Source organism: Bidens hawaiensis, unplaced genomic scaffold, assembly GCF_021521415.1.
Source record: "Bidens hawaiensis isolate Kalapana, Puna unplaced genomic scaffold, B.hawaiensis_p1.1 tig00006617_1, whole genome shotgun sequence".
Taxonomy (NCBI): Eukaryota; Viridiplantae; Streptophyta; class Magnoliopsida; order Asterales; family Asteraceae; genus Bidens; species Bidens hawaiensis.
This window is the reverse complement of record NW_027491447.1, coordinates 139,444-152,795: the sequence shown is the minus strand read 5'-3', so window position 1 is coordinate 152,795 and position 13,352 is coordinate 139,444. Positions and strand designations below refer to the sequence as shown.

The 13,352-nt window shown below is 35.8% G+C and overlaps 1 protein-coding gene across 2 annotated transcripts; it reads left to right on the top strand.

The window, feature by feature from the left end:
• The first annotated feature begins 4,609 nt into the window (after positions 1-4,609).
• Positions 4,610-11,757, top strand: LOC143633143 (uncharacterized). Of its 2 annotated transcripts, none has more exons than XM_077101492.1 (18): positions 4,610-5,141; positions 5,224-5,292; positions 5,411-5,583; positions 5,715-5,818; positions 5,927-5,997; positions 6,088-6,218; positions 6,314-6,592; positions 6,661-6,777; positions 6,858-7,109; positions 7,188-7,328; positions 7,405-7,689; positions 7,779-9,003; positions 9,094-9,161; positions 9,263-9,367; positions 9,452-9,832; positions 9,915-10,193; positions 10,290-10,512; positions 10,578-11,757. In XM_077101492.1, the coding sequence occupies exons 1-18, from the start codon at positions 4,613-4,615 to the stop codon at positions 11,591-11,593; spliced, it is 5,448 nt and encodes a 1,815-aa protein (XP_076957607.1). In that variant the 5' UTR covers positions 4,610-4,612; the 3' UTR covers positions 11,594-11,757. The 2 variants fall into 2 exon arrangements, with proteins under 2 accessions (XP_076957607.1, XP_076957606.1); XM_077101491.1 differs by having other exon boundaries at positions 5,411-5,616.
• The last annotated feature ends 1,595 nt before the right edge of the window (positions 11,758-13,352 follow it).

Here is a 13,352-nt window from a genome sequence, read left to right as displayed (position 1 = left end):
ATGATTATTCGATGTCCCTAATGTATACTATGAACTACCTTTATTAATGCTGGAAGGGCCTGAGTTTCAAGATCAAAATCAATCGTCATTTTACTCAAAAAAAAACACATTAAACCTTCAATTATACATGATGAATCACAACATTTTTGGTCTGTAAATGATTAGTAGGTATGGATGCTCTTTTTGACTTTTAGTAACCATCTGATACTTAAAAATATTGACATTTGTTGATAAATTAAGATTAGTGAAGATTATTTCTGATATCCAAAAGGCAAAAGCATAAAGTTAACTGCTAATACATGTCTCTAAACAATATCAAAATAATCGCAATAATATTAACAAATTCAAAGATAATAGATCAAACCAGAACTTGAAATAAACAAAAGTCAAAGTTATTCACCATTTTTAACCGTCAACGCTAATAGGATTCAGCTGGTGTACTATTCTGCCTCACGAACTTGTCGAAACCCTAGCTCCAACAAAGAAGAAGCCCTAAAATGGAGAAATAGGTGTTTAAATATCTAAATCTAACTTCAATTTAACAAAAGCAACATCCAAAACGGAAATAACTCGACTTTTGTCAACCGGAAGTCGAAATTCGTGACAATCGTTGTGGAGTCCAGAATTCAGTGTCTTGACTGATTAGCTTTTTACTGGCGACGGTGTAATGAAGACGACCGGAGATTGAAGATGAGATATTGAGAAGAAGGAGTATGATTGATGAGCCTTGAATCATGGAGAGATCTGTGGTGTCGTTTGAAATTTGAATCTGATTAGTTTGAGAATGAGAATGCAGATATGGTTTTTTAAACCCTATATATAACATAGAAAGCTTTCACCGTAAGATTCTTGATAAAGCTTGGAAGGAATTCTAAAACTAGAAACGTGGACCTTCTCTCCATTTGACACGATACTAAAGTAAATAGGGTGGTGACAAGTGTGTTCTTTTATTCTACAGGTTATAACCTACAATGCATGTTGGGGAAGGGGCAAAATATGATATTTGAAGCACAAAATCCCACCTGAACTTCTAATTCATTTAAAATATTTACAATTTTTCATCTTCAACTTTAGCTAACTTATGTTAAATAAAAAAATATACTTACAAATTTGCCCTCTTCACTCTAACCATATATTATTACTTTTTAATAAAAAAAATAACGTGTTGCATATGAGTGTTTATGGTCTTGTTTTGACGACTTTTAAGTTAAATTTGAGAGCCAGACCCTTAGTAATGATTTTTTGTCGTCTAAAATCGGAATTGAACTGTTGAATATTGAAACCGAAAGTTAAAGAAAAAATCAACCGCAAAGACTAACATATGATCAATTTAAACAATTTTAAGGTTTCAAACTGAATCATAAGCACCAATAATTGTTATGTGATTATCACGGTTTGTGTTCAAACACCCGACGCATCACGTGGACGCCCATCTAGTCTGTTTATATATACATATTTGTTTGTTTTTCGAATCATTAGTTCTTTTCTTTCTCTTTTTTTTAACAATTATTTTTTTTCTTCACTTCAGGCCTCTTGTGAGGCTCAAATCCCAGTTGAGCAACACCAAATTTTTATTTAAAAATTAAATTTTCCTATCACATGTCTAAAGTGAGAATAAACCTATAACCATTTGATTGCAAGACATACACATTTGCTACTATATGAAGCTAGTGATTATAATACCAACACCTTAAACACTACATCACAAGGGTGGCCCTAAATCATTAGTTCTCTGGCACATTTATTCCGAGAATTAATATGATACATTTAGATAAAAAGGTTCCTTTCAGTTTTAAAGAATACAATTTCCAATTTTAGTACGTTTTGCAATGTTGATTAATAAAAGATAAAGATAATCAAAAGTTGGTTTATATTTTAAACATGGTGTTTTCAACATGAGTAGTTTATATTGCTCTACCATGAGTAGAGAGCTTAGACGAAGTAATAAAATAATAATACTAATATTAGACCCAAGTTGTAAACTTACAAAACATATGATATCGCGGAGGCTTATGATTTCTTTATAAGTTTCTGAATTATAATTGCAATTTAATGTATTAAGTGCTTTTTAATTCTTTTTATAAAGTTAACTTATCTATATTATATATAACTATGTACATGTGATGCAACAGGTGTTTAAATACAGACCTTGGTAACCATGTAATAATTATGGGTACTCATGGTTCGGGACGACGTGAAACATACCCTAACACGACATGATTTTAAGTGGGTTCGACACGACTCAAATAATTATATGGGCTGAGTTAAGGTTAACCAGTTAATTTGTATACAAATATAATTGCATATTTAGGTTGTACATTCATGCTTTGTTGACTTGTACATTATAATCGACAGTTCCGCATTGAACGAAATTTATATCAAAACGTTGACAAAAATGAGCTCATCGCAACGGTAAGTTTATTTATTTCTTTATGATATAATATATTTAAGAATATGAGAGAAAATAAAAAAAGTAAATAAAGTTGTTATGTAGATGTTAAAGATGAGTGAACAAATTTGTAACTATTATTTAAATTAAAAAAAGTTGATTAAAGACGAGGGACAATAATGTAACTATATTTAAATAAATTGAAAGACACGTGAGATTTAATTATCCAATGACCATTTTCCCTGTAACATCCCGGTTTCTAGTTTCGATTAATAAATGAAAATACGAGTTATTATGAGTCGGGCTAGTGTTGGGTTAGATGGATATAGGTTGTGGACTTGGGTTATAAAAGAAAGAAGGAAAGACCATGGGCTTAAGCCCATAATCGATAATTATATGAGTCATAATTACCCATTAATCATTCATTTTACACATATTCCATACACCACCAAAACACACACTTAAGCTCTCTCTCTAATTCTCTCCTTATCTTAGCCGGAATCAAGAAGGAAACCGAACACCGACCCGAGGTAATAATAGTATGATGTTGTATGAACTTAAACCCGTTAGATATGGTCACGAAACGACGAGCCGACACCGTTAAACCGTTTAAGTCACGAGATTCGGATGGAATCGGGTATAAACCGAACCTAAGATGAGCTTAGGGATCACCCTAGCTCAGATCTAGATCGAACGGGGCGAAAAAACGGTGAAAAACGAGTCAAAACTCGTTTTTTTCGGCGAAACCGCGTTTTTTCCGGCGACGACGCCGAAAAGGTGTACGAGGAAAAGGGAATGTCAGAGAATGTTTCTGACATTTTCTGACCTAGCCCTAATTCGTTAACGGAGAGTTAACGGACTAGGGATAATTCGTCTGATGATTCGTTAAAGGAAGCCTAACGAACTAGATCTGGTTCGTGTTCAAATTCGTTAAGGATAAGATAATGAACTAACTCCCAGTTCGCTTTGATTTAAAGAATAGTTACAAATTTAACATTTATCTTTTCTTTTTTGTTTCACTTTTTACCCCCCTTGTATTTTTAAACGGTCATAGTTTTTTTCGTACGTTAATATTTTTTTTTAAAAAATTGAACCATAAAAACGAGCGTTTTATTATCTTTAATTTGAGTATGGTACTGTCATAGTTCGCTTCAGTTATAAAAATAAAATTTTATGTATAAGTGTTTGCGGTCCAATTTTGATGGTTTTGAATTAAACCGCGAGCCAAATTGTCAGTAACGGTATTTTGTCGTCGAAAACTGAAACCGAACCGTTGAAAATTGAAATCAACTAGACGGAATCATTATCAACGGTTTGGTTCTGATTTGGTTTGTACTTCGATAATAATTTGAGTTTAAATAAGAATTATTAATTTACCTATAGTTATACCAAAAACAGTTTCAAATAGAACAATAAACATCCATAAATCTATTATTTGATTACCAAAGTCTATGTTTCTCGTTACATCACACGAACACTCTTTTAGTATACACTTTAAATGTTTTAATAACCTAATATGGTATTAAAAAAGTTTAAAAGAGTATAAATTAAATTTTGCCTAAATCAAGAAGTGTTTTAACTTTAAACATTAAATTAAACAAGAGCCTCTACATATGACATTACCTATTAACTAGTACTGTAGAAAGCAAAACCCTTTTATTACTTTCTTCCTCCGAACTACCCAAATCCGCAAAGTCTTGAATTGAGGTCAACAAGTTCTCAGCCAACGCATGATCGGTCAAAACCCTAATCTTTCCAATGCAAGTTTGCCTCTTATCTCTCTGATCTTGATTCATAATTAATTACTACTTCAAGTTGTAAAGGCAGAATCTTTTTCTTCCAATTGTTAATTTTGTTTCCAAATTAGGGTAATTTGCTAAACTGGGTTTTTCAAATACTGTGCTATTGTTCTACATTGATGCATTTTTAGGGTTTTTGATGCATGAAATTTTAGGGCTTTTTTGTGGGTATTGTTTAAGAATCTTGTTTATGATTTTCTGCAATTTTTAAAGTAAAAAAAAATGTATTTTTGGGATTGATTGTTGATTTTTCAGCTTGTTACATGTTTCTAAGTGGTGGGATTAAGTTTGTTTATGATTTTCTGCAACTTTTGAAGTAAAAAAAATGTATTTTTGGATTGATTGTTGATTTTTTCAGCTTGTTATATGTTTCTAAGTGGTGGGATTAAGTTCTAGTTTTGGCCATTGTTTTGCAGTTGCCAGGATGGCAAATGATAACCGTAGAAGTCAGCGGGTTAAGGATGATGAAAGTAGTAAGTCGAAGAAGAAGACTGTGACACCGGACGCCTCTCCGTCCAATGCTTCTAGCTCAAGGAGGTCATCGAGAGAAACGTCATCGATTTACAAAGTTAAGGATGATGAAAATAATAAGTCGTCGAAGAAAACTGTGACACCGAATGCGTCTCCTGCTTCTAGTTCAAGAAGGTCAGGTGTAACTCCAGTTAAAGAAAATGTGGTTAATACTCGAAAGTCGGAAAGATTGGGAAAGAAGAAACCATCGGGTGTGTCTCCGGTTAAGGGGAAATCAGGGAAAACTCATGAACAAGTTACGACAACTCCTACAAAGACAAACGATAGGCGCAAGAAGTCTGATGCGGGTGTTTCTGCGTCTCCTTCTACGTCAAGTATGAAGTCAAAGAAGGAAGAAGTCTTCAATGGTGGTAAGAAAAGGAAGAGAGGGGGTGCTAGCGTACGTAATGGTTCATCTAAGGCTCCACGACTACAAATTGAAGGTAGGTCAAAATTAGTTTTCTGTTTTCTTGTGGTTGTAAAGTTTTAAAATTGGTTAACACATTCTTGTTTGTTGAGATGTAGGTGATGATAATGATAAAGAAAGTGAAGAAAAGTCGTCTGAATCTAATTCCAGCAGCAGTAGCTGTCGAGGTACCGCTTCTAGCTATTAAGTTATGATGTTTGCGTTATTGTTTTATGCTCTCGGGCTGCTCTAAATAAGCGATTCATCATGTTTTTGGTTTATTTTGAAATATTGGTGTTGATACAGAAGTGGAAAAACCCCATAACTTAAAGTCTGTGGAAGATAAAGATGACGGTGATGATGGCTGCGGTGATAGTAATGGAGAAGAGTCTACTGAGAAAGCCTCTAAAAGACAAAACAGGACATCATATCAAGACGAACCCATAATTGCCACTGCTAAATTTATTGATCTTGTACAAGTAGGACATGTTTCTTATTTTCAAACAGTTCTGGTATCAAAATTCTAGATGCTTGAGTGGCTTTTTGTTAACACACTGTTGTATATAGTTGTTAAGTGATTCAAGTTTCTTCATTTTAATGTTTGTACTAGGATAGGACTCCGTGTGAAGCAGCTGCCACAGCTGAATTTGTTGAGAAGAATGATGTTGTGTCAAGGACCGACACAGTTTTATGCATTGTTTGCAAAAAGCTAAGGTTAGTATTAGGTTTATTTTCATATTTAGCTTTACAATAACTGATTCTATAACTTAACAACTAATAAATCACTACTCCCACTGATCACACTAACTTTACATGTAACAGATGTGACCACCTTCCGTTAGTCCCAGAGTCGGTCTGGGATATGAGAGAAGTGGAGGTCTCAGAAGCTTCAGGTGTGAAACAAACACATTTTGCATGAGCAATTCTTACATGAATGTGTTTTGCTTTATATAAATTTTCTTAGCACGTTATTTCTCGTTTAGGCTTGCAGAAACAGAAGCAGTACTTTGTTAAATACAAAGGTGTTGCTCATATTCACAACCAGTGGATACCAGAGTCTCAGTTGCTACTTGAAGCTCCACTGCTTGCAGAAAACTACAGCAAAAATGGCTCGGTAAATAAGCTTCTATTCTTTTTCCCATTATAAACTACATTGGTTATTTTCTCTCTTTTTTTCGTGTGATAAATATGTTATGTGCCTCTTTCCAGGTGAAGTGGAATGAAGAGTGGATTGTGCCACATCAGCTGTTAAAGAAAAGATTATTATTGTCGTTAGAGCCAGCATGTGAGAGCAAAGTGAATACAGAGAAGGTATTAAATTATCATTATGAGTGGCTTGTACAATGGCAAGGACTTGATTATGAGCAAGCTACATGGGAATCAGAAAGTATATCCGTCTTAGATTCACCTGAAGGTCATAACCTTATTAAAGATTATGAAAAGCTTCATGGAAATGCAAACGAATATGCTTCGTTAGATAATGATAAGGTATGCCTTAATCTTTTTTACTTGTCAACGAGCTTTTATCTGTTACTTCAATTTTGCTTTTACTTTAGATTGAGGAAATCCCGTTAAATATCCCACATGGAGTGGATAATATCCATTCAAGCTATGTTAAGAGCTTGCATGATGCTTGGACCAAAGGACCGATCAGCATTGTTTTCGATGACCAGGTGATTATTTAAGCTGTTATTAAGTACATTACATCTGAATATTCTAAATTAATAATATGGTGTACATATCACACTTGCAGGAGCGTACAACAAGGATTGTTCTGTTCATTCTCTCATTAAAGTCTGCATCGTTGCCTTTTCTACTAATAACAAGATCTGATTCTTTATCACAATGGGAAGCTATGTTCTCAAAAATAGCACCTTTAAATGACTTTAAAGTTTCCATTGACGGCACACATGAAAAAACTAGTTCCAAACTGCTACATGTTCGAAAGGACAATGGTCAGTTAGCATTCCAACTACTTCTATACCCAGTGGATGCATTTGTTAAGGTACGTCATTGTCCACTGTCCATGCCATCTGTTCAGTTATTATTACACCTGCGCATGATTTGAATGTTCTTTTTACAGGATTTGAATGTGTTGAAAGCCGTAAAATGGGAGGCTATTATTGTTGATGAGTCCCAAAGCTCGGATATCTCATCTCATTTTAGTCACATTAAGAGCCTATCCGCTGATAAGAGGTTGCTTGTTTTCTGTGGTCCGTTAGGTGTAAGTTCTTCTCTTAAATCAAACAGTTATTTGTGTTTAAAGAGTAAATAGAATTATGAAATATATTGTGTTGCAGGTCAGCAACCTTGATGTGATGCCACTGCTAGACTGTGGCGTCATAACAGCAACCGAATTGGGTGATATTAGCAAACTGAAGGAAACTTTGTCTAAGCTTATTGCATATGAATGCAAATCCAGCTCATCATCTAAATTTGTGGAATATTGGGTTCCTGTACAGATATCCAACGTGCAGCTTGAACAATATTGTTCTATGTTACTTTCAAAATCTATGGCTCTTAGCGCATGCTCAAAAAGTGATGCTACTGGCGCTCTTCATGACATTCTTGTTTCTAACCGCAAGGTTTTATTTTTTTAATTTTCTATATATATATATAAATTTTGTTACACATTATAATGTCTTTTTGTTAATCTTATGTTTCTTCTTTGTAGTGTTGTGATCACCCCTATGTAGTTGACCTATCTCTACAAGCCGTACTTGCTAAGGGTCTGGAGCCAATTAAGTTTCTAGATGTTGGTATAAAAGCAAGTGGCAAATTCCAATTTCTAGACGTTATACTTCCCGAAATGAGAAAACGCCAGCTCAGAGTACTTATTGTGTATCATCAGTTAAGTGGGTCCGGAAAAGATTCGACTTCAACTGGCGACATATTAGACGATTTTGTCCGTCAAAGATTCGGCGTAGATTCCTATGAGCGTGTAGACGGGATTATGATTCCAGGAAAAAAGCAAGCAGCGCTAAATAACTTCAACAACAAAGAAATGGGTAGATTCATATTCTTGCTTGAACACCGTGCTTGTCTTCCAAGTATAAAGTTATCATCAGTGGACACTATAATTTTATTCGACAGTGATTGGAATCCTGCAAATGATTTAAGAGTGTTACAGAGAATAGCAATCGATTCACATTCCGAACAAATTATGACGTTTCGGTTATACACTTCATCAACACTTGAAGAACAGATTCTAAGACTTGCGGAGCATAATGTAACTATTACCGGCAAGTTGCAGAATTTAAGCAGGAGTACCAGTGATAAGTTACTCATGCAGGGTGCTACATATTTATTTAAAAAACTTGACGTGTTTCATAATGATTCAAGTACTTCCTCTGTAGAATGCTGGTTGAGTGAGCTAATGGAAGAGTTTCTAGATTTGATTTCTTATAAATCTAAGAACAAGGATACAGGGAAGCTGAAAATTACAAGAGCTAAACCGGTTTGTAGTAAAAACGTTACGTTACCAAACGAGCCAGATGGAGAACCGCCTCATGTATTTTGGAAAAATTTATTGGCAGGAAGGGATCCGTGTTGGAGGTATTTATCCACTAACTTGACTCCGAGACAAAGGTCAACAAAAAGACCACAGTATCTTGAGCAGTCACAGTCACCTTCAAGAATAAATGCCACCAATGATGATGTTGGGCGTAAGCGTAAGAAGATTACAGATATCACTGAACCTGTTGCATCAAAGCCAATAATAGAAGAAAGTGTAATTACAAATAATGTCATTGACCATGTTGCATCAAAGCCGGTTGTAAAAGAAAGTGGAATTGCAAATAATGCCACTGATCCCGTTGCATCAAAGCCAGTTGTAAAAGAAGCTCAAGTTACAAATAATGTCACTGAACCTGTTGCATCAATGCCAGTAATAGAAGAAGGTGAAATGCTGATATTTTTATTAAATTTACATATTTTTCGTTGTAAACGCTACATGAAATTGACTCTAGGATTCCTGCATTTTCTTTCAGGGGAAATGAGCTTTCAGGACCTCCTAAAGCTCAAAATATCTAGACTGTGTGAAGTCCTTAAGTTGTCGGTATGTTTCTCACATTATGTTCTTTATTATTCTCTTGTTATGATGCCAGAAGTTACTAGAAGTAGATAGCATGTTTGATTGGATATTCATTGTAAATGCAGGAGGATGTGAAGATAATGGTAGAAAGGTTTCTCGGGTATGTTGTTGGGAATTTTCGTGTCAACGACGAATCTGAAAGCACGCTACACGCTTTCCTGATATCACTGGTGTGATAACTGAAAACATATACGTTCATTTTTTATAATATTATTTTGTGGTTTTACTAACAGCATATACTACTGATGTTGCAGTGTTGGATTGGTGCTGAATTGTTAAAACGCAAGCTTGATAGGAAGCAATCGATCAGTCTCGCAAACGAAAAGTTAAGTTTCAGTTGTCAGGAAGACAAAGCAAATTCGGTGTACTTGAAACTGCAGTTAGCAAAGGAGATGTTTTTGATTCACACGAATGATCAAACGAAAACCGGTGAATCAGTAGACAGCTCATCTAATGATAATGATGATGCTGGTGGTGACGATGGTGGTGGTGGTGTTGGTGATTGCAACCGAAAAGACAGTGACCTTGGCTCCATCAATCCTGACACGTCAAATGCACCAGAAAACCAAAACAATAATAATTTGGTTCAACCTTTAGTTTCTCTAGCTTCTGGTGAATCAGTTCCAACAGATCCGGTAAGATTTACTTACACAAGAAAATTAAGAGTTTACTGTTTACTTTTTATGTAATTAATATTTAAGTATTTGGACTTTTCAGGTTAATACGTGTAGTACGGAAGCTTCACCACTTCAGGCTGACGAAGAACCGTGTTTACCATCTGAGAATCAATCTAATATACCTCTCGGTGAACAACAGCCCGATACCCCAATTCCACAAGTTCCAAATCAAGATGGTACACCGAACCAGTCGAATGGTAGTCGATCTGGCAACGGTAACCAAGGGGCCCCACGAAAGAAGTCTAGTGATCCGCTTCAATCCGAATTGGAAAGATTATTTGAATTGAAGAATGCTGTTGTCAAATTCTACGACACCTTTGTCAGTCTCTTGTTTGATTTACCTTAAATCCCTTATAAATGTTTTCCGTCTTCACCTTTTAAGTTTTATAATATGTTTGTGTTCGTCTTTCTGCAGAAACTGAAGTTAAAGTCTGATCAAGAAAAGGAAATAGAAGAAATGACTGCTCGAATCAATGCTAAATACGAAGCTAAAAATAAGGACGCGGATGCAGCTTTTCAGTCAAAAAAGAAGGAAGTCGACGGTTATTTCAATAGAGTGGTCATGAATAAAGTATTGGCAGAGGCTTTCAAGTCTAAGTGCCAAGATGTGGTGCCTATTGGTCCTCCGGAAATCGAAGGTATTTACGTCAATTCCGTTATTATTTATATCACAACGAGTTTAACATATTACAAACGTATTCAGGTTCAAACTTACCGCATCTCCCTCAGTTTCAAAATGGAGTTACGTTTTCATCGTCACCAGCTCAATCTTCTAGAAGCCAACCAGTTACCGAGACACAACCACCTCTTCAAATAGTTAATCAATCGTCACAACTTTTCTCGACCCCACCTACCAAACCACCATCTAATAATAATAATAATACCAACCCCTACATGCGACAGCCACCAACATTTAATTCCAACCCACCTACCAGACCACCACCATCTACCATTATCCCCACCAGTATACCTCGTAGACCACCACCTGGTATCAACCTCAACGCCACTAGCAGACCACCACCTAAAACCATCCCCACTGCTCCTGCTAAGAATTACCGAACTCCAGCTCCTCATATCCGTCCTTATAAGCCTCCGACTCCTCATGACCAGAGAGTGATACCACATCAGCAACGGTCTCAAACACCAACTTCTTTTTGGACAAATAATAATGGCCATCCCGCTCAGAATTCACCAAGAAGTTTGCGTTTAACTTCATCTCAACCAGCGTCAACATCGTTTAAGCTGCCACCGTTATACTCAATGCTTCCTCCTGGTCATCGGCCAGCCACACCAACCTCACGCCCTCAACCATCACTGCCACCGATGCCATCGGTATCCATAAGTCACACAGGCCTTTATAATCCAACACCAAAACCTACACCAACACCGACACAATTACCAACACCACCAACACCGCCTATGGGCACCAACAACTCCAAGCAGGGCCTTTATAATCCAACACCAAAACCAACATCAACACAAACACCAGCACCAACATCGACACCAGCACCGCCTATGGGCAGCGACAACTCCAAGCAGGGCCTTTGTAATCCAACACCAACACCAACACCAAAACCGACATCAACACAAACACCAGCACCGGCACCAACACCGACTACACCAGCACAGCCTATGGACACCGACAACTACAAGCAAGGCGGTTTTCATCCGCCAAAAGTGTCTCCATCTTCAGTCGAGTTGCTAGAGAAGGTGATCTAGTTTGTTTGTCAGATGATGAATAATTAAGTGGCACTTGTGAATGTGAATCAGGGCCTGTTTTTTCCGAGAAATGTTGCGGTGATTAACTAGTAATATGTTTGTTAATCTTATTAGTGAAAGTTGCGTACACTGTACACATCTTTAGTCTTATTGCTAGATCTATAGGATTTTATTCGATGGATAATGAGCCAGCCAAAATGGTATAAAGTTTTGACGTGCTACTCATCCGTCCGTCTTCTAATGTCGAAGCCAAAACAAATCCAAACAAGCTTTTAATAAAATGTAAACTCAAAAACACATATATATGGTGTTTCAAAAATGTTGACTACGGGTCAGTTAATCCTCCCATTAATCGCTAGTCCTACTTCATTGATTACTTTTGGGCTAATCGGTCAATGGTCAAATCCGGCTGGAGTTTAGATAAATCGGAATTAATCGGCTTTTTCTAATGATCTTCTGGCAAAAATCGGCGGTTTTGACGAGATTCCGGCCAACATCAAGGGATTACTGTGAGACTCCGGCCAATTTCTAGCCAAATGTGATTGTGTATGTATAAAACTGAAAATTACATATAAAAATGTGTGCGTGTATATATAAAACTGAAAATTATTCATTGAAGTCCGATCCGATTAATCTCGATTAATCACTGGTCCTTACGGTCATCTTTTAAGCATTTGGCCATCATTGGAATCCACTTTGACTAGCGATTTTTACAACACCACGTCTATATCTTGCGGTCATCTTTTAAGCATTTGAGTATTTGACCATCTTTGGATTCCCACTTTGACCTTGCAAAAAGTTAGAACAAAATCATCAATGTTGATATTGTATTAAAAGCTTATATATTAATTTTAAGCTTTTTAATTTGAAATCTTAAACTCATGAATGATCTTTATTATAAATATATTTAATCGTACAATTTAAATAAATAAATGCCTCATAAGATCTCTTTAATCATGAGATCCTTAGTATTGACCACTGAATTTTTAAGATCTCCATCCGAGATGATTTTGTTTAGCTAGAATAAGTAAAATACAAAAGCACTTGGCTAACTTTACTAATATGAATAAGAACAATGATTAAATATCATTAACCCGAATTCGATTCGTAACATTTCATAACTCAAATATCTGGTAAGCTAATTTAGTGATCTAAACGCATTATATTACATTATTCTTGCCATTTAGTTTTAACTAAGAGCCTTTAAAAAATTTTACATAAGCTCTTTATCATGAATATAACAAATGCAAATGAAATTATGAAATTTTACAAGAATTTATGTACATGTGACTTCATACAAACTTTTATAATTGAATGAAACATCTATAATGGGTTGATATATGAATAATGAATAACGATACTAACCGAACAAAAAATTGACGAATAAAAAAAATAATATTACTACAATCCAAAGTATCTTCATATAAGTTGAAACCTAAATATAATTACTCCACCCCAAAAAAGTAAAAATAAAAATAATAATCTTATTGTGCTCATCAAATCCAACAATAAAATCCTTTCTGAAAACTTTCTAGTTCATACGGCCCAACACTTCATAATCAAAGATTCAATATTAGGGCTGTTCACGAACCGAGCGGGCGGCTGCTCGAACTCGGCTCGAATTGAAACCGAGCAGCTCGGATCGGTTCGAATTTAAGTAAACGAGCGGAAAAACGTTGCTCGAACTCGGCTCGAATTAAAACCGAGCAGCTCGGCTCGGCTCGTTTTCGCTCAGATTGGAATGAAGAATACGAGACAA